Source organism: Zingiber officinale, chromosome 9A (genome assembly GCF_018446385.1).
Source record: "Zingiber officinale cultivar Zhangliang chromosome 9A, Zo_v1.1, whole genome shotgun sequence".
NCBI classification, from domain to species: Eukaryota; Viridiplantae; Streptophyta; class Magnoliopsida; order Zingiberales; family Zingiberaceae; genus Zingiber; species Zingiber officinale.
Genome location: NC_056002.1, coordinates 132,742,172 through 132,761,643, shown reverse-complemented (window position 1 = coordinate 132,761,643; position 19,472 = coordinate 132,742,172). Strand labels below are relative to the sequence as shown.

General features: G+C 36.7%; 4 protein-coding genes across 4 annotated transcripts in view; 3 read left to right on the top strand and 1 right to left on the bottom strand.

Annotated features, from left to right (window-relative positions):
• LOC122019819 (two pore calcium channel protein 1) overlaps positions 1-1,025 on the top strand; it is a 58,280-nt gene extending 57,255 nt beyond the window's left edge. Inside the window, exons 21-23 of the mRNA XM_042577362.1 lie at positions 91-159; positions 567-604; positions 687-1,025. Coding sequence (XP_042433296.1) covers positions 91-159; positions 567-604; positions 687-774 — 195 coding nt within the window. The 3' untranslated portion in view covers positions 775-1,025. The remainder of the gene's footprint in view (positions 1-90; positions 160-566; positions 605-686) is intronic.
• Positions 1,026-4,312: 3,287 nt separating this feature from the next.
• Positions 4,313-7,293, top strand: LOC122021577. Its single transcript, XM_042579700.1, has 9 exons — positions 4,313-4,494; positions 4,875-4,951; positions 5,156-5,384; positions 5,480-5,628; positions 5,714-5,759; positions 5,827-5,918; positions 6,059-6,155; positions 6,689-6,745; positions 6,888-7,293. Exons 1-9 carry the CDS (start codon positions 4,321-4,323, stop codon positions 7,053-7,055), a joined length of 1,089 nt encoding a protein of 362 aa, XP_042435634.1. The 5' UTR covers positions 4,313-4,320; the 3' UTR covers positions 7,056-7,293.
• A 7,112-nt stretch (positions 7,294-14,405) lies between these two features.
• Positions 14,406-15,944, top strand: LOC122019603 (lipase 1-like). Its single transcript, XM_042577056.1, has 3 exons — positions 14,406-14,834; positions 15,221-15,313; positions 15,720-15,944. The coding sequence occupies exons 1-3, from the start codon at positions 14,406-14,408 to the stop codon at positions 15,942-15,944; spliced, it is 747 nt and encodes a 248-aa protein (XP_042432990.1).
• Positions 15,945-17,236: 1,292 nt separating this feature from the next.
• Positions 17,237-18,020, bottom strand: LOC122021700 (60S acidic ribosomal protein P2B-like). The gene is made up of 3 exons (XM_042579855.1): positions 17,857-18,020; positions 17,547-17,776; positions 17,237-17,417 (listed from the first exon to the last, which is right to left on the bottom strand). Exons 1-3 carry the CDS (start codon positions 17,942-17,944, stop codon positions 17,391-17,393), a joined length of 345 nt encoding a protein of 114 aa, XP_042435789.1. The 5' UTR covers positions 17,945-18,020; the 3' UTR covers positions 17,237-17,390.
• Positions 18,021-19,472: the final 1,452 nt, after the last annotated feature.

Here is a 19,472-nt window from a genome sequence, read left to right as displayed (position 1 = left end):
CTTTTAATAGAAGGAATCTAACACTTTCCTGTTGGTATTTCAAAGTTGTTGATAACTGTCATAATTTGACATTTTTGTTTGCTTCCTCAGGTTGTTGCTTTCATATTAGAGGCGTTCTTTGCTGAAATGGATCTTGAATCAGCCAATGAACCTAATGAGGTAATGGTATTGCGACATTATATTTGTCAAAATATGAAGCTCTTTAGATATTCAAATGAATGTTCTGCTCTTTCAAACTATTGTGTATCTTCTTCCTCAAACTGCATAAATGGAACCACCACATAAATGGAACCACCACAGAAAATCTTCAATGGTCTTGCAAATCTGAACTAAATGATTGGTGCTTTGCTTATACGAAGCACCTCATCATTGTTACTGCATGTCCTACACGCAAGGAAATTTCTGCTCAAGTTTAGGAAGAGAAGTATCAATCTAGGATTTGTTCGAGGAGGTTTGCTTTGACATGTTCAGGGCATACTTACCAGATTTTTAGGAGTATTTACTTAGCATTCGTTAACTTCTTTCCTTTAAATTGTTTAACTTAATACATTTTCCTTTTAAAACAGGATGCGCCTGAAAGGAAGGGAAGACGACGACTTACTGGGTAAATATCAGCTTGTATCTGTAGCATGATATATGCTTGCTTGATAGAATGCCGATTAAAACATTATTTTCTCATCTTGTAGTGCAAGCTCGAGAAACCGCACAGTTGATATCCTCCTCCATCGAATACTAAGTGCCGAGCTAGAGGAAAGCCAGAATGCTGAAGCATAGCTCAACTATTTACTCTACAAAGGTCACTAGATATGCTGAACCATAAAATGATTCTTTATACTTCAACAATAGTGTGCACTGATGTAGTTTGTTATCTGCTCTACATTTCAATTCTTTTCTTAGAGTGATGCTTGTTTTGCGACTAATTTGTGTTCGAATTAATCGAGACCGGTATGTTAGTTCAACCCTAACAATCTTGGGAGAATCAGGCTCAATTGTAGAAATAAAATATCAATTACCCTTGAGCTTAATTAATTGCAAATAAACACTCCATTCCTAGTAAATATTATTTAATATATTGTTTCCTAATTATAATGAATTACCTGGTGTGGGTTGGTTCACCTAATTCTTATTATCCAACCTAAATCTCAAACCCTAGCAGCTGTTCCATTCAAAGTCTCAAGTTAGGTTGGAGACAGGTGGTAACTTAATTAATGGCCATTCCCAAATAATTAATTACTTAAGGAGAGGGCATGACTTTGACTTGAATTTTTGAAAAAGAAATCTGGAAAGATATTTTTTTTTTAAAAAATAATTTTTAATATTTTCTCAAGAATTTATTACAACTAGTGGAATTAGTCAACTATTTTGTAAATTCCTAAAAGTTTGAATTAGATGGAGATTTTTGGATATTTCGATCATCTAAACTTGCTCGTATTTTAAGAGTTTATAGCAGAGGGAAAAGGATTAAACGTAAAAAGGGCGTTCAATAGCCCGTTTGAGTAATGATATGTTCAATTTCTATCTGTGAGGTTATTTTTTTTTTTTTAAGTTTTAATATAATATTCTAAATCTTTATAAAAAAAATTAATACAAGTTCACAGGATACTCATGGATAAATGTGCAACATAACATTTTCATAGTACGTCTATGTTGGTGCCGACTATTGGTGGACTAGAGATTGCTTTAGGAGGTGTGTTTGTTGAAGCAAATTAGTTCTGCCTAATATTTTGATGAAAAAGAATTAGGCAAAAAAATATCTGTTATAAGTTTTAAATTGAGCAAAGAACGTCTTAAATTATGTGAATCTTAAAGGATATTTCTTTTTTAAAAAAAAAATAAAAGGCGCCCACTATATATTTTATTTTGAGAACATTTTTTTATTTAAATGTTATTCTAAGAATTCCTGAGTAATTGTTACAATGTATTTATAGCTACTGGGTAATTATTATAACCTGAAATATTGATCATTTTATCCTAAGCAAAATTATTATATATATAGTATTATTACATCAAAGTATCTTTGATCAACTTAGCCAATCTTGTTTAAACTTCATAAAATCGTTTTAAATTGGTTAAAATCAATACTATAACAATGTTGTCTTAGGTGTTACCTAGAATAACTTTTACACATTATGATAAATAATCATAATTGCTATAATAGTGTTTGAAGTAAGGAACAATATTGGGGATGTTTGATTGATGAGTTTGGGAATGAGGGAATGGAATGATAGTAAAAGATAATGTTTGGATTGTGGATTTGGAAATGAGTTTTTGGGAATGATTACTAGATTTATGTGAATCAACCAAACTCATATAACTTGATGAGTTTCATTTCCATTCCTATTCTCATTCCATTCTACTACCAAACCCATACTCATAGTCATTCCCATCATTTAACCAAACATCCTTGAATAATTAACAGATCTTAAGGAGCTAAGCCCGTCCAAAATACTATTAGTCTTCGATTAACTATTGGCTGCTGCCAAACCGTTGCTGTGAAAATAGAAATATAAAAGTTTCTTTTATATCACTGAGTCATATACAAATATGTAATTCATTTAATTTGTGTCTCTCTCTCATTTTTTCTTTTTTAATTTTCGTTGTACAATATGCACATTTGTAATATGAACAACATTGCCGCGGATTGATATATGGTGTTGTGAGTTCGTGCGGCATATCTTGATAGGGTTGTAAACGAATCGAGCCGAGCTAAGTTTTGGGTTGTTCAAGCTTGTTTGATAAGGCAACTTTTAAAATGAACCAATTGCTTTATTTTGAAATAATTATTCAACCTTGGCTTGATTTATTTTTTATGAGCTTGAACTTGTTTGAAACTTGGCTTGAGCTTGACTTGAACTTGACTTGTTTAGATGTTATCGAGCTCTTAATTCAAGCTTGGCTTGAGCTTGACTTGAGCATGTAGTTTGTTTAAATGTTATCGAGCTCTCAATTCAAACTTGTTTGATTGTTTGAAAATTTTAGTTGTTTGATTGGTTATTGATCTTGATAATTTAAACTTATTTATTTATTTTATTTTATTATTTATTTAGCATATTGAAAAAAGTTTTATTAATGAATATGGTTCGTGAATATTGTTCACAGACGTTGTTTACGAATGTTGTTCACGAATGTTAACGAGCTGAACATATATGTGTTCAAGCTTATTTGTTTAGTTTAACGAGTTGTTCAAACTTGTTTATTTAATTAATCTTGAACGAACATAAACAAGCTCTTATCAAGCCGAACACCAAACTTGTTCACGAATACTTGGTTCATTTATAGCCTTATATCGTGAGGCCACAATGACAGTATTCGGCAGCCACGATATATGACGATAGCGTTGTGAGGTTGAAGACGGGTGCAAAATGGCATGGAGCGCAGTGGCGTGAGGCCACGACGACAACGGCATTGCAAGTCCACGACGACATAAGGCTACAACAGCGACAATGACGCGAGCCTACAGTGACAGCGGCGACTATACGCCACCCTCGGCCACATCTGTCGTGACCGAATTGACATACTTTTTACGTTGTTGACGTAACTTTACTACAATTGATGTCCTCTATAAGATGTTTGAGTAGTGTATCATATCATGCTTATGGATCGACGACATGCTCTCTAATACTAAGTGTCAGCTGTCAGATTATTTTTTGTCATAGCTCTGAATTAATTTAACAATTTTAAATAATAAAAAAAATCTAAAAATCTAAAATAAACTTAGTGAAATAGTTAAAGAAGAGATAGCAAGTTGGCGTAAAGTGAACTCACTGCTATGATGGACTAGGCTAATTCATGATCAACTTAATATATTTTTTTAATTTCTGGATCCGTCTCATAGTAATAGTTAGTTATAACTGTTATATTTAAAGATAAAATATATTAATTTGATTGTCCATTTAATTTTTTTCCCTTTAAATTCATCTGCAGCGAACCTTCCAATCATCTAGACTTCTAGCGTCTCCCATGCCCCCATAATTAGAAGGGTACGTTGGATCATGCAAATCTACTTCCTCGCCACGTGGAAATTGGAAATTTACTATCATGATATATATTACGTCACAATTCTCTCACCTCTAATATATTTGTTATATATTTTGGCGTGACAGTTTTTTTCACCACGTTATGATATAACAATAACTTAATGCCCGAACTGTGTTACCGGTAGGAAATATGTCTGCATTTGTTACAAACAGGTGTGACTCGACTCATACGATGCAAGACCGTTACGTTACGCTCGAGGATATATCGTTTCGGCGTTACGTGAAGGGCCCCTTCCTATTTATAACGCCTTTGTTTGTGTCGCCGTCCCCAGCCGAAATTGAAATGGGAGATGCTTCGCTCCCTCCTCCTCCCCCTCCAGATCGCTTCCTGTTCGGATCGCCGTCGCTGGACGAATCGTACAGGCCTCTCCCTTCGATCTACCTCGCGTTTCTGGCGATTTGGGCGGTCGCCGCCTTCACCTGGACCGTCAACACCTGGAGGAACAGGTTTTTCCAGGTCCGCTCTCGTTTCTGGCATCTACAGCTTCGGATTTTAGTTCTTCGACAGTTTCTTTGAAACTCTGTGCGGATTCTGATGTCCTTTTCCCCTCTTTGCTTGCGATTTACTGTGCACTGGAAGATGCAGAGTAGCCAAAGGTTTGTTTTATGCGTAGAACGAAGTAGGTCTTTCTATCAGGCATTTGAATCCCAGTCTTTCTTGTGCGAACCGTTTCCTTTTGACATCTTCATGTTCATAGTGTTCATCTGGTGTTTCTGTTTGAGTGTTTTGCAATCGTCGATTCTGTAAACATCTGATTAGGTGGTTTTCTTCGTCGATTATAGATGCTTCCTTGTAGTTCTGATTTATTCTGGCATGTATGTAATTTGTTAGGGCAGACAAACCACCTACAGTGGATGTTGGCTTCTGTCCCTGTTACAAAGTCTTTACAGCTGGGGTTTTCATTTTCATTTTGGTAAGTTCCGAAGGCAAGATTTTATCTTGAACCCTTCCATGTTTCAGTACTTCGTTTTCGTCTGCTTGATTGGTAGGAATCCTATTTCCAAGTGGTAGTATCTGTATTGATATTGTAAACATAGTGCAAGAACTACGAGTTAAGACAGATTATGAATTCTGTAATCATTATAGCAAGTATCACTCTTTGGGTGTTTTTTGTCAGGTATTCTTGCATAAACCGTCAGATATGCTCATTGTGGATGTCTTTTGGGGTGTATGTAACTGGAATACTCTTTCAAACAGCCTCTTTCGTATCATTCATGCTCATCGCTCACGGTTATTGTGTCATATATGAGCGGCTTTCAGTACGTGAACGCCGTAAAACTGCTGCTTTGGGCTTCATACTCTACCTCACCCTTGTTGGTTACAAGGCTGCTGTGCCCTATTTTACAGTTGAGCATCTTTGGTCCTCTCAAATCTTCCACAAAAAGCTTAAGTTTCTATTAATTCAAATATGTATTCAAGAGTGTTTTTTAACACAATGCAGGTATTCCTTCTGCTGAATTATTCCTTGTCGTTCTACATGATCTTCCATCATATCTCTCAGAATATGGTAATTCTGCGAGAACAACTGAGTTATATAGAGGATGAAGATACAATGCACAATGCGTTGCATACAAAGTTCACAATGTTCAAGTACATATTACATTCTCTGAGCATATAGGTGATTTTTTTATTTTCTTTTAAACTGTGTTTCATTCGTTTCGCCTGTCTCCACCAGGAAATTTCAAACTGCAATGCAGTTTGTAGCATTGGTAGAAGTTATGGTAAGCACGTCATAGTGAAATTTGTGTATCACATTTTGTGGACTTTTGGCTAACAATACATCTTCAGATTTATTTGAATGTTGACGAGACTTTGGATAACTATTGGTTCCGTTTGCTGGTACGGGAATGGGCTCAGTTTTGCATCTTCCTGTACATTGGGTAGGTTGCAAGAAGAAACCTGTTTCTAATCCAAACCTATTCTGATTCATCTTTTTCTCACATTTCTAAGTGACAAGTTGGGAGTGAGAGTTGCCTATTTATCTCTATCACAATTATATATGATTTTGCTCGCTTTGCAGGTGGACTTTTAGGACGCAAGAAGTATCGCCTCACTTCTCTGTGATGCCTACCTCGAAGTCCAAATGGGAGATGAGAGTGCCCCCTGTATATAGCATAGTAAGTTGCACTTCTGCAACTCCTAAGGAAGCATATTTCATGCTACGCAAATCTCTTTTCGATTAAATTATTTATGGTTTTCTTTGCTTACAAAATAATGATATCTTCTACTTGCATTACATCCTGCACTAGAGATCATAACTATATATATGTTACGTTTACTATACTTGACCGAAAAACATTGAACAGGATGATCTCCAGGTTCGATAGCCTAAATAAGAACAATATACAGGATGTTTTATTCAATAGCCTAAATAATAAGGATATCTAGTGTCACTGCAGTATGCATGTACCAATTCTTGTCCCGAGTACCCGAGCGAGCTTTGTACCAGGTTAACTGGCTTATGGGAAATCCTCATAATTACATGGTTCCCTATCCAAAAAGTTGTGCAACTTGAAAAGAATGATCAGAAACTTATCTCTGATTCTTCCAGTGTTAAAATCATTGTTCTTAGCATGTGATTTCTTGTTCTCTGTGCACTACATATTGGAATTCATCGAGGCTATTCCTTACGTTAACTGAAACATTGCAGGAAATGGATGCTTCTGATTTCAACAATTTGGTATCTCAAGAATGGCACGTCGGTGTGGTGAGTGATGCAGATTACTAACTTTAGTTTCTTCTTTGTAACATCTCAACTCTTTTATTTACTTTCTCAATTCCATTCCTCTAGATTAATAATCTCGTCAATGGCCACAAGTAATGGAAGTTTAACTCTTTTAATTCTGCAGCCAACTTCGAGTCCTTATTCCAACAATCGAAAATCCTTCAATCCCTTGCTTGTTATAGTGCAAAACCCACGCCCACCCAGCAAACACCCTGCGGCAGCATTTCAAAGGTCAAACATCAGGAGTTCTTTTTCAACAACTAAGTGTCAGCATGTCGAGGCCCAAGTTTAGCGAAAGGCACAACAAAGCTTTTACTCAATTGTCAATAGTACATTTCATTGACCATTGTTTAGGGATGTACATGAATTTGGTTACGCAAAATTATTTTACGCATACTAGCTTTTTGGACCCTTAAATTTGGGGCCATTCATAGTCATCACTGAGTACATTGTAAACAGTGGTGTGAACACATTATGTAACATGTTTCATGTACAAACTATTTTGTTTAGGGTATAAATAAGTGAATATTTCTACATATCTCAAGGGTAGGTATAGAAGGGGAGCCTTAGTATAATGATAAAGTTGTTATCGTATGACTTAATAGTCACATATTTGAATTGCGACAACAATCTCTTACAATATAAGACATGATTGCATACAATCAGTGTTCAAAAAGGCGCTAGGCGGGCGGTTGCCCGCCGCTTAGCACCTAGTTGCCTAGTGGCCGCCTAGGCGGTTTTTTTTATGAAATTCCTTTCTGGCATTGTTTTGTTTGTCGCAAAATCTTGTCAGATTGATCAGTTGATTGATCCAACAGGGTTTTCCTTGAATCATGACAGCAAAATATCAGAATTGAGACAAGTATACAAATTACAAACTATTATACAAACATAATTTGATCGCAATTAATAAATGGAAATAGAAATACGGAAATAACAAAGCTATTACAAACTACAAAGTACAAATTGACAAGGCATACAAAATAAAATAGCAAAAGTTTTCTCACAAGTCACGAAATAACTCATATAATCTCCTATATCCCTAAGTCTTCTTCTAGTTCATCTCTATATTTCTCCAACACTTCCTCTGTATCGGGTTCCAACTTAAAATTCATGGCTTCTTCCTCTTCTTCATCCGATATAAATTTTTCTTCGTGAAGTTCTCTAACATCTTCAATATTTGTCTCAACATCTTTATCTCCACCGTCAACAATTCATCCTTGTGCCATAGTTGATTCACTAGCAAGTAGAACATCCACTCATTTTTCTTCTTGTCTTCTCTTTTTGTTTGATATTGGCATTGATTTGAACATAAACTAAATTGTTCAACCTTCTAGTATCTAGTCTATTTCTTTTCTTCGTATGGATCTACATTAAAGAAAAATATTAAGTCAATAAGTAATTACTAATTAAGTACTTACCCCCTCAAAAGTACCCCAATTTCTCTCACAATCGGAAAAACTTGTAGGTAAAAGGATTCTTTTAGCTATCTTTTGTAATTTAGGTACACTATGTCCAAAAAGATGCCACCATCCAATTAAATAAAAATAAATCAAACAATAATAATAAACAAAATCAATAAACAACAAACAAGCAATAAAAATTACAAAATAAAGTAATTTAGTACTTAGGTGACGTTTGGTTAAATGATGGGAATAACTATGAGTATGGATTTGGTAGTAAGGTGGAATGTGAATGAAAATAGAAATAAAATCCACCTAGTTATATGAGTTTGGTTGATTTCTATAAATCTAGAAATCATTCTCAAATTGTCATTCTCAAATCCATAATCCAAACACTATCTTTTATTATCATTCCATTCCTTCATTCCCAAACCCATCAACCAAACACCCCCTTAGTTCTTACCTGGATCATATTTCTCATCATTTGTTGAGCATCAAATTATAGCCAATGGTCTTCCAAATCCTCCCGCTTTATTGATATACTTTAACAACTCCACATTTACAAACTCACTTTGGCTATCAATATCATTGGGAAAGAATGCTTCAACACAAATGAATAATCCATCCGTGACCATTTCTTCACTTCCTATGCTCCGATTGAAGGAGCAATAAGGTTTTAAGAGGTAGGCCGCTAAATATAGTGGACTGTCAAGTCGATTACGAACTTTCTCATTAATAATATCAATAATCGGACAATAGTGAAGCTCTTGATTTTTGAATGCCACTTTAATCTCCTCTCTCACTCTAAGAATTTCTCCATATACAAAACCCATAGATGACTTCTTATTCCCATCAACAAGACGAAACAACTTAACTAAAGGGGCAAACACCTTCAAGCAAAAACTTACTCCATTCTAAAAAAAGGCACTCATAGCGGTATTACATGTCACCTTCCCCTTTACACTTTTTGAATGTTTGCATGCATTACATTATTCACTAGCAACCATAGATCTTAGTTCACTTTTCTTCTCCATCCATCTTTGAAAAGTTAGAAAAGCGGTTGCAAATCATGTCACTTTCGGTTGTTAAATTTTGAGGGATGTCCTAAGGCAATCACCTTGCAGTTTTTACTAAATATAGATTCACTATTTGAGTGTATATTATATATTTGATTGTCTTAAACTCACTTATTGAATATCCGCAATACAATTCATAGCACGAGAGAAATTGTGATTGGATCACAACTAGTGATTATTTCTACATGTGCAATTATGAATGTATTAGAATTTTCCTAGTCGTCGAATTGATGCATTCGGACATCATCAATTCTTTAAGACTAGCACGGGTTATACTCCTTGGTTTTCCAAGCAGCTGTTTTCTCACTAGCTGGAGACATTGGGATGTCGAGAGTTAAACATAGATACTAGTTATGATAACTAGTTCATTGGAGTGACTGACTGTAAGACTTCATATAGTTATCTATATATATGGATATGTCCGTGTACAAGTTTCCTTCAACTTGAGATATACAAGTCATCTTGGTTATGAAGACTTATACTTTGACATCTTAAGCAAGTACCTCATTGAGGTGTGGACCCGGGATGATTAGATATAAGTTGAGATGTCCAAAAATATTTGGATAGTCCACAGAGGATTCACCTCTCCTTGCGAGGAAATGTATATCCTATAGCCACTCGTTAGGATTATTACTCAAAGTCTTTAGCAAAAACATCACATGTTAAGAGTGTGAGACTCTTAGACACATGTACGAGTAATTTGAATCTGTAGAACGAGAAAGTATTACTTGGGCTAGGTGTGACGTAGTCAGTCTAGTGGGGACAGACACATAGACCATGCCCTGAACTAAGTGGGTATAAGACGAGTGAAAGAATAAGGCATGACTCACTGTAGCCGTTGAAGGGTTTGGAATTAGTTCTAAGATTAACTATGATTTTTCGGCTAATTGGGGATCATGATGTACTGTTAGGTGTCACTCATGATCGTTCTATAATTAAGTAGTTAATTATAGATGACCAAAATAAACCGGGAACCTATTAGGTCATACGCACTAACGAGTCTCTAAAAGATATAAAATAAGTTAAAGAATAGAATTCTTAGATCAAGAGATAAATGTTTGGTTAGACCATACATAAGATAAATATGAAAATATTTGTCATAATGGAAGTGCGGATGAGCTACATCTCTTATGGTAGAGTTGAACCATATTTGGTTTAATCATGAATTGGTCATGAACCAACTTGATTTAGTTGTGAACCGAACCAAGGTGTTAATGGGCAAATGTTTAGTTAAGGGATAATGAATTGAATTTGGGATTTCTAATCTAACTCATTAAAGAGGATTATATATAGATGTAATTGGGAGAGAATTAGATATAAGTTTAATTATTTGGTTGATTAACTTTTGGAAACTCAATCCTCCTCTCCCTCTCTTCTCTCCCCCACCGCCAACAAGAGGGCTCTCCCTCTTGTTGTCGTGACCACCACAAGGGAGAAAAACTCTCCCTTGTATGTTTCTCTTCTTCTTCCTCTTAATCCCTCTTCTTCGCTCGTGGCTAGTAACTTCCGGAGGAGAGACTTGTACTCAAGGAGTTGTGTTAAGGAGCTCGGTATGGATACGAATAGAGGCGAGGTTCGTCAACGTCGCTACGATTGATGCCCTTCTCATTATAGGTCATCCGTAAGGTATACTTAGCGTAAATTTACTTTATGTAAAATATTTAATTATGTGATCATGTTTGGCATGTTGTATCTTTGTATGCGTGTGGTGTGTGTGATATAATAATTAGGAATTATTATTATTTTATTTTTTTACTGTATATGTTTATGAAATATGTTCTAGCACGCACCCGCGTCAGGCATATCCCAACACCGGTCTCACTATGTCCTTTTTTTTGGTAAACTTTCTCATCATTGACAATGCCTTATGATGTGCATAAATTAAATAAAGATTGTCAAGTTCTTTGCCTTCTCAATCACTCCTTTGAATTTAGGTTGGTTCCCAATTCCTTGAAGCATAAGATTCACAGTGTGAGTTGCACATGAAGTCCAAAATATATGTGGTCCCTTCTCCTTCAACAAATCTTTTGCCGCATTGTCCGTTACCACTTGAACTACACTTTGAGGCTTAACTTCTTCAATGCACTTGTCCACATACTCAAATATATAATTCCCGGTTTGTGCTTCATCTTATGCTTCCCTAGAAGAGAGGAAAGTTGTGCCTTCTTCACAATTGACACACAAATTCATAATACTTCTTCTTTTCCGGTCAGTCCAAGCATCGGTCAAAATTGAACAACCATTCAAAGGTCATTCTTCTTCTTGCTTCTTTAATAAACTTTTAGTTCTATCTACCTCTTCCTTCAATAATGGATCCCTTAATAAGTATTGAGTTGGAGGGGGTTAACCTGGGCTAAATTGATCAACCGCTTTCACAAACCTCTTGAAGCTATGATTATCAATGGCATGAAAAGGAATACCGGACTCGTACACCTATCGAGCCAAATATTGGTGCACACTATGTCATGTGCTTACAAAGTGCATCAATAATATTTTGTTATTATTTTGTCTTCTTACTTCTGCTCAATGAAGATTCGGGATCAATAATAGATCCAAATCTATCTATAGGGCTAAGAGTAAGCGGATTCCTTCTTGTCCCTAGAGTCCCTTCATCTTCCTCATATTTTTCAAGAATAGTTTCTTCTTTGACTTCCATTTCATTGATATTCTTTTTTTTTTTTTTTTGTTCTTGCTTCTTCAATTGCATTCTTACACTTCAATTTATCCTCATCCGAAGACTTCTTACATGGAGCAACATTTCCCTTGATATGGGTTGTTTGAGCCTATAAATTCTACCACTAGTAATTTTTAGCATAACTTACATTTCAACTTATCTAAATTTTAAGATCCACCACCTCCGCAAATTCCCATCCAACATCATTTGAATTACACTTCAAAGGGGTAGCATTCGACGACATTGAATCAGATGCTTCAGAAGACATTGTACTCGACATTTTACTAAAGTCAAACATTTAAAAAATAAAAAATCATTAATGAAGAAGAACATACAAGCAATGATTATCAAATGACAAATATGAAATATCAAGCATTCAATAGAAAGTTAAAAACTCATAGATGACAATTCTCAATTCAAGCCCAGCAATAACATACAAGATACAAAATGTTAAATCTATGACTTGTAACTCAAGTCCAAAGAATCAGTTAAACATCTAATGGTAAACTCAAGTGCAAAGAAAATTATAAATTATAGGATTATGAACCTAGCAACAATCAACATACAAGCTTAGTGTTAAACTTAAACATCTAAATTCTAATGGATAAGTTAAAATGTACTTCTAAATCCTAATGAAGTAATGATCAATGAATCTTATTGTAACTTACTAACCTGGCAAAAGAAAAGGTTGGAAATGATAAGAAGAAGAAGAAGAATAAGGGGCAACAAGCTCTTCGTTAACGAATTGCTCTCAAGGAAGAACTTATCCCTTGTTTGAATAAGAATAAGTGGTGATACAATAAAACAAAAATCTGAGTCATGTTGGTTCGGGTCATTTGAATCGATATAAAGTTTCGTCAAGTTTTTATTATAAAATTTATTTCTTTAAAGAGATGTATCTGCCTTGAAGCTCTTTCATGTGGCTATCCTGGCCACATCTTTCAAGTTTGTGCTACAACTATTTTGTCTCTATGTATGAGGAACTACATGAAACTGCAATATACTTCATGTAACTGCAGGTCTGCCTTGTTTCACAGAAAAGGTTGCTCACTATGACAAAGCTTCCGAAAAGAGAGCTGGATTTGAAATGATCATGGCGGGAAGAAGTCACCATCGGTGCTGATTTCTGCCAAATGCTACCCAGTCACCGAGTACTGAGACAGTCCTGAGTTGATGCTGAGTCGAGAACAGAGCGCAATGATACAACAGTCGTGATTGACTCTAAACACTGGTGGATGGAGATCTAGTCTCCTTATATAGAAGCATCTCCCCTTTGAGAGTGTTAAATAGCCTATTCAACTAGTCTTAAAACTTTCAATATATACTAAAGTCTCCATACTATATGAAGTTATTTCCATCCACCTCTTAATTTTCATTCACAATTCTAACATGAACTTAGTAAACTTTCTTTGAATTGATTTGCAGGAAAGTGGGGACTTCACTGGAGATTCTGATGACTTTGGTATGTAAAGCAATTGTCTGAAAAATTATATCTGTTCGTTCAGAATCAGAGATGAGCCAGTAGATCCGATCTGACGGAGAACAAGTTGTGGCTGATGAAATGCCTGGCAACCACCTCATTGAAGCCTCACTACTGAGCCAACGCTCTCCCAATCATTTCATATGTTATTCAGAACTACACACAGGGACCGATCCATAACAAGATAGGGAGGATTAGCAATTAGAGTTAGGGGGTTTCAAACTTATGTAATAATAATAATGTCTTATCTGTTAAAGACGAAAGTAATGAAATTTATGAAACCATTTGTTCTAAAATTAATGATTTTGACTTTCAAATTTTATAGCTAGATACTCCAGCATATGAGTAGAATTCTATCAAATGTATTTTCATATTCGAATTTAAAAATTTTCATACCCAATTGCTTAATTGGATTAAAAAAAATTCCCTCCGACTAATTACTGATTCTGTTATAAAAAAGAATTTTATCGAATAAATAAAAAATACTCATGACGGCTCGCTACCCATTAGAGAGAGGAAAAAAATTATAATTTGCCACAGCCGACCATTTATGTTTATAGGTCTAACCACGACTCGGGAAAAAAAACAAAATCAAATACTTTAAAAATAATAATTTCAGTTAATCTTATTAATTATCACCAAAGTTTTTCATATCAACCCAGAATCCTTTGATTATGCCCCTCATTTGAAAAAACAAAATTCTTTAAATATAACTAAGGAAATATCTGAATGACAACCTGGATGTCTTACCGCAACACCATGACTTCGGAAAAAAAATCAAATGCTTTCAAATAACGGAAGGGAGGAGAGAAACATCAAATTAAAGATGGTGAACTGGGTGAACGCTGCAGTGAAGCCTCTGCTGTATTGGCTCGTGAGGAGCGCCGGCCTCCGGCGGCAAACCATCGAGCTCGCTCCCTCGACCTCCATTGACTTCTGGGTGCCCTGATCGGCTGAGGAAGGCAAGCCGGTGGCGCTGCTGGTGCACGGCTTCGCCGCCGACGGAACCATGACGTGGCCGTTTCAGATCCTGGCGCTGGCCGACCGCTACTCCCTCTACGTGCCGGACCTACTCTTCTTCGGCGAGTCCACAACGGACGCCGCCGAGCGGACACCAGCATTCCAGGCCGACTGCCTGGCGGCCACCCTGGACCGGCTCCACGTGCGGAGGTGCACCGCCGTGGGGTTCAGCTACGGCGGCATGGTGGCGTCGAGTCTGGCGGAGCGATGGCCGGGATTAGTCGGCTCGCTAGTGTTGTCCTCGTCAGTGTTCGTCATGACGGAGTCGATCAGCTCGGAGATGAAGCAGCGGCTGGGCGTGTCGTCATGGCCAGAGATCCTCCTGCCAGCGTCGGAGGAGGAGCTCGAGACCATGCTCTCAATCTCAATTTACAGGAAGCTCTGGTTCCCTCGCTTCCTTTACAGAGACTTCCTCCACGTCAGCGTCTAAAAACTCGCCAACTTTTATTTATTTATTTTCATCCAAAATTATTTCTTCAAAAAAATTAAAACAATAACTACTAATCAAGACAATTTAATCTAAATTATTATATATAAAATATTATTATTTTATTAAATTCATCAAAATTAGTTGAATTGATCAGCTATTTATGGTTACTATTTAAAATAATTATTATTATTGACTAAATTAGAATAATTTTATTTTATATCATAGAAAATTTAAAAATAAGTTTACGATTGTATGAGGATGCCTTTCACTAAGCTGTATCCACTAATCTTATTTAAATATAAAAAAATATATATAATCTAGGCACAAACATTATTATGATCATTAGGAATTAATTATCGTGGATTTTGATTCAGGCAATGTTCAAGAATTCAAAGAAAAAGGTGGAATTGCTAGAAGCAATGGTAGTCAGTCAAAGGGAGGATGATAAGCCTCCTTCTTTGCCTAAGGTTGGCTCTATATACTATCAATTTTTTCTCTCTCTAAATTTCAGAATCGAACCAGCCACAAATTTTATTGGAGGGTTTTAGACGAGTCCAGCTAACACACTTGTTTAATGTTTGAAATATTTACATTTTAAAATGGGCTTGTTTATTTATTTGTTTTGATAGTTTATTTATTTATTTATAAATTTGATAAAAACCCTATTGATAAATATAATTCACACATTAATTTATAATTCACCTAATAAACAGAATGTGTTCAAACGTATTTATTTACTTCAATAAGTTATTCATTTAATTGACCTTATTTATAATTAACAAATATAATCAAATTCGTTTTATATTTGATTGGTTTACAATCTTAATACCTTTCCTTTTGTTAATACACGAGTACTTTTTTGATTTGTTGCAGTGTGGACTCGTGTTGTATGGGGAGAATGACAACATATTCCACCTCAAACTTGCCCACGACATGAAAGAGAATGTTTTAGGACAAACACTTTGCGTCCCCCTTTTTGCATACATATCGCAATGCTATCGAAAAGGCAGGGCATCTCCTTCACTTGGAGAGGCCTTTTGTGTTCAACATAAAGAACTTCTAGGGGTTATGCATGCTCAGGAGTCTAGTGACATCTGATCAAGCATTAATCCAAATGTTCATTTGCTACTCACTACGATAGGAGTCAATCGACAAAGCGATATCTATCTGTCCGCATTGTGGGATATTACCTCTACATGTAAGATGTGTTTGGAAACATATGATTCAGTGCTTTGGCAATAGGATTGATTATGTAAGCAATACCAAGTATGAGGGGGGGAATCTAGGCTCTAAGATCGCTAAACAACAATGTACAAAGAATGTTAATAACTAAAGACATTGGGTAAAAACCCTAAAAAACAATCAACAAGATTGTTAAAACATCTATCTTAAGTCGCTTCCATCACTCGCCTTGGCCAAGAGGCCCCCCACAGCTCATTGCTTCCTTCACTCACCTACCCTATCTAATATTGGGCTACTCACTTGCCTCGCTCACAAAAGCCATTGACTATCACCTACCCATGAAACACCAAGCTTTCCACGTTCCTTTAGGATTCAAATATAAATCCTCTTATTACTCCTCCGAGTACTTTACTTAGAAGAGAAGTGGACACAATTAGCCTTAGAAGAGAAGGATTGGCATTAGAGATCAAAAGACCTAATACAATCACAGCCTGACTCGTAATAGAAAATTATGCTCAACAAAAGCAAATATGACATTAGAAGTCCTGAATAAGATGAGTCAACCATAGTCCAGTGTAACACCACAGACTGCGGAGAAGAAGGGAGGGAAAGCGATCAAGTAAACCTGTCGAGTTTGCTCAGTTTTGCTGTCGACAGACAACAAGAGAGTAGATCCATTTCCCTCAACCCGACCAATCTCTGATAGAAGAGAAAGTTCTTGCAAAAGATAATTCGTGGCATCCTTAATGAACTGATATCTATCATTCTATAAGATCACCAAATATCAGACTTAAATACTTCAATCGCGATCTACATTCAAAAAGCCATCCACTTAATTTAGATGTTGGCTACATCTAAACCATGCCATACTAGTTGGTCTTCCAATTGTTGTAGTGCAAATTATCTCTACCCAATAGAAGAAACTACTCGCATTGATGCTCAAGCCAAACATGAGGTTGCAACCCAGCTTAAATATCTAACTCTATCGTTTTTTTTCCATTTGTCTACATGGCTTTCACTTTTTATAACAAAATACACTTTCTTATTCTGATCCTAGCAAGTTGATAAACCTAATATTGAGATATCGTGCAACATTCATTGAATCATGTATCCAATTGATAAACTAAACACTGTTATTTCACCATAAACTCCTCATAAAAAAGTATAACAGACATCTAAAAGAAGAAAGTAGAAAAAGCAATCACACGAAATCAAATCCAAACAACCATTAACAGTTGATTCAAAGAGAACAGAACTGAGAGCAAAATAGTTTGACTTTCTTTGTCTAACTCAAAAGCAAAACCATAAATGAACTCAAAATAACTGACATAGAACAAGGATAGAACACTATAACCTTGTCGTTTAATCGAACAAGCTAAAGCCCATATCCTGCAATGAAATGACCAAAACGAAGTCAATAACCATAATGATTGAAAAAAAAGGTTTTTCCCAGCATTAAACCAAGAAAAAACCCAAATTCATGTTGGTGATGTAAATTATCAAGAAGGAGAGGCTCACATCGTCAGATTCCTCTTTCTCTTCCACCTTCTCTTCCTTCTTAGGTTCCTCCGCCGCAGGAGCAGCTCCCGCGCCACCTCCAGAGGCGGCAACCGCGACGGCGGCCACTGCGCCGCCGGTAGGAACAGAGGCGAACTTCTCCCGCCCGGCGGCGATCAACTCCGTGATGTCCTTGCCCTTGACTTCCGAGAGGAAATGGTTGATCCTCTTATCGTCCGATTCCGCTCCGACTGAAAACCAGAAACACGGATCAAGATCAACTAAACCAAGACAAATAAGAGAGCGATTAGGAGACCAAATAAAGTTGGACCTGAGTCGAGGATGGATCTGATATCACCGGCGGAGGGATTGGAGTTTCCGCCGAGGACGGCGAGGAGATAAGCTGCCACCACCTTCATTTCTGCTTCGAGGTTACCGACGCCGCCGCAACCGTGGTGATGCCTCAGGAGTTTGGGTGCGAAGGAGCGAGAAAGGAAAAGGCTTTGTGTGTGTATATATAGACCGAGCGAACTGCAAACCCTAGAATTGCGTCATCTGTGACCGCGGAATACTTTTCGCTAAAGATGCTCCAACCTGAGCTGAGTTATGACCCGATTCACCGCATCAAATGCAGGCCCGGCTTGACTCGAAAAAGGAAGCCGAAGCCGATGGATTGTTAAATGAAAATAGAAGCACATCCACTGCCGGGGCTAATCCTCTCGTCCAGAGAAAATGAATCAGGATGAATTACTTGTAATTATGATTAGATTGTAACTATAATTTGATTGTAATATAAATTATAATTAGTTATGATCTTTTTTGATTCACTATTCTTCCATATTATAATTTAGGTCAGGACGAGTGTAGTGGGCAAGTGATCAGGTAGCTTGACGTCGATCGAGGGGTCTTTTGTTCGGTCACCCATCCTAACTCAAACTATAACCCGAGGGACAATGAATCCAGGAAAGGATCACAACTAATTATAATCAGATCACGACCATGATCCAGCTGCAATTACAAGTGGTTCATTCTGTGTTCCACTTTTTTTTGTAGACTAAGAGATTTGGGCTCCATCCACTTGCACTTATGGTAGCATCATCCATATTCATTGCAGCCCACATGAGTTAGCATAATTGGTAATTACATGGATGGTTACTCCAATAGATTTTAGGATCAATTTTAAGTGAGTATAAAATGAATCCAGATTCTCTAGTCTGTAATTTCTGGTCTCTTTCATAATTTACATATCGAATCATAGTTGAAATGCGGCCAAAATTGATTGTGATGTCCCCTGGGTTTACCTTCACATCTAAGTTATAATTTTGGGTCTAGCCAGGTGGTCGAAGGTAGCTGGTTGTGGGCGGATTGTATGGTGTTGAGAAGGGAGCAACCCACTTATCGTCGTCGACCTCCGATTGTATGGCTCGACTCAAAAGTATAACCTAGATAGAAAGGTGAACCCAAGAGAGATCGTAGTCAATTTTAGCCGAATTCCGATCACGATCTGACGTGCAAATTGTTGAAAGAACCAAGAAGGGACTAGGGATTATTGACTAGAGGATCTGGTCTGGTACAAAATATTTTATTGGATGTCTAACATCCCTCATACAAAGAGTTATTATGCTAGAACAAAATATTCCCCGTAATTTATCTACATGTATCTAATCAGAAGGCCAACGATACTAGGCCGCTTGGTTGAGTATTTTCACATTTTGCCCCAATTTATATTCATTGTGGCATTGGGGCTACCGTGTAGTAGTTAGGTATTCTAAGTGGTTAATCAGGGTTTAGGGGATCTAATATTCAAATCAGAATATGGTGTACTGCAATGATTTTCCTCTAGTGGGATTACAACCCTAAGAACATTGGCTATTTGGATTAGTCTTTGTGAGCGCTTCCCAATTTATCCTAGTGGTTGTTGGGAAACTTATGTGGGGCTCCAAGATT

What these genes read in the sequence shown, in the direction of transcription:
- LOC122021700 (XM_042579855.1), bottom strand. Translation starts at nt 17,944, where the DNA reads ATGAAGGTGGTGGCAGCTTATCTCCTCGCCGTCCTCGGCGGAAACTCC. An exon ending in CAGATCCATCCTCGACTCAG is followed by an intron (nt 17,777 to 17,856) that starts GTCCAACTTTAT and finishes TCTGGTTTTCAG; the next exon opens with TCGGAGCGGAATCGGACGAT. An exon ending in AGAAAGAGGAATCTGACGAT is followed by an intron (nt 17,418 to 17,546) that starts GTGAGCCTCTCC and finishes ATTTCATTGCAG; the next exon opens with GATATGGGCTTTAGCTTGTT.
- LOC122019603 (XM_042577056.1), top strand. Translation starts at nt 14,406, where the DNA reads ATGACGTGGCCGTTTCAGATCCTGGCGCTGGCCGACCGCTACTCCCTC. An exon ending in TTTACAGAGACTTCCTCCAC is followed by an intron (nt 14,835 to 15,220) that starts GTCAGCGTCTAA and finishes ATTTTGATTCAG; the next exon opens with GCAATGTTCAAGAATTCAAA. An exon ending in AGCCTCCTTCTTTGCCTAAG is followed by an intron (nt 15,314 to 15,719) that starts GTTGGCTCTATA and finishes GATTTGTTGCAG; the next exon opens with TGTGGACTCGTGTTGTATGG.
- LOC122021577 (XM_042579700.1), top strand. Translation starts at nt 4,321, where the DNA reads ATGGGAGATGCTTCGCTCCCTCCTCCTCCCCCTCCAGATCGCTTCCTG. An exon ending in TAGCATTGGTAGAAGTTATG is followed by an intron (nt 5,760 to 5,826) that starts GTAAGCACGTCA and finishes ATACATCTTCAG; the next exon opens with ATTTATTTGAATGTTGACGA. An exon ending in TGCATCTTCCTGTACATTGG is followed by an intron (nt 5,919 to 6,058) that starts GTAGGTTGCAAG and finishes CTCGCTTTGCAG; the next exon opens with GTGGACTTTTAGGACGCAAG.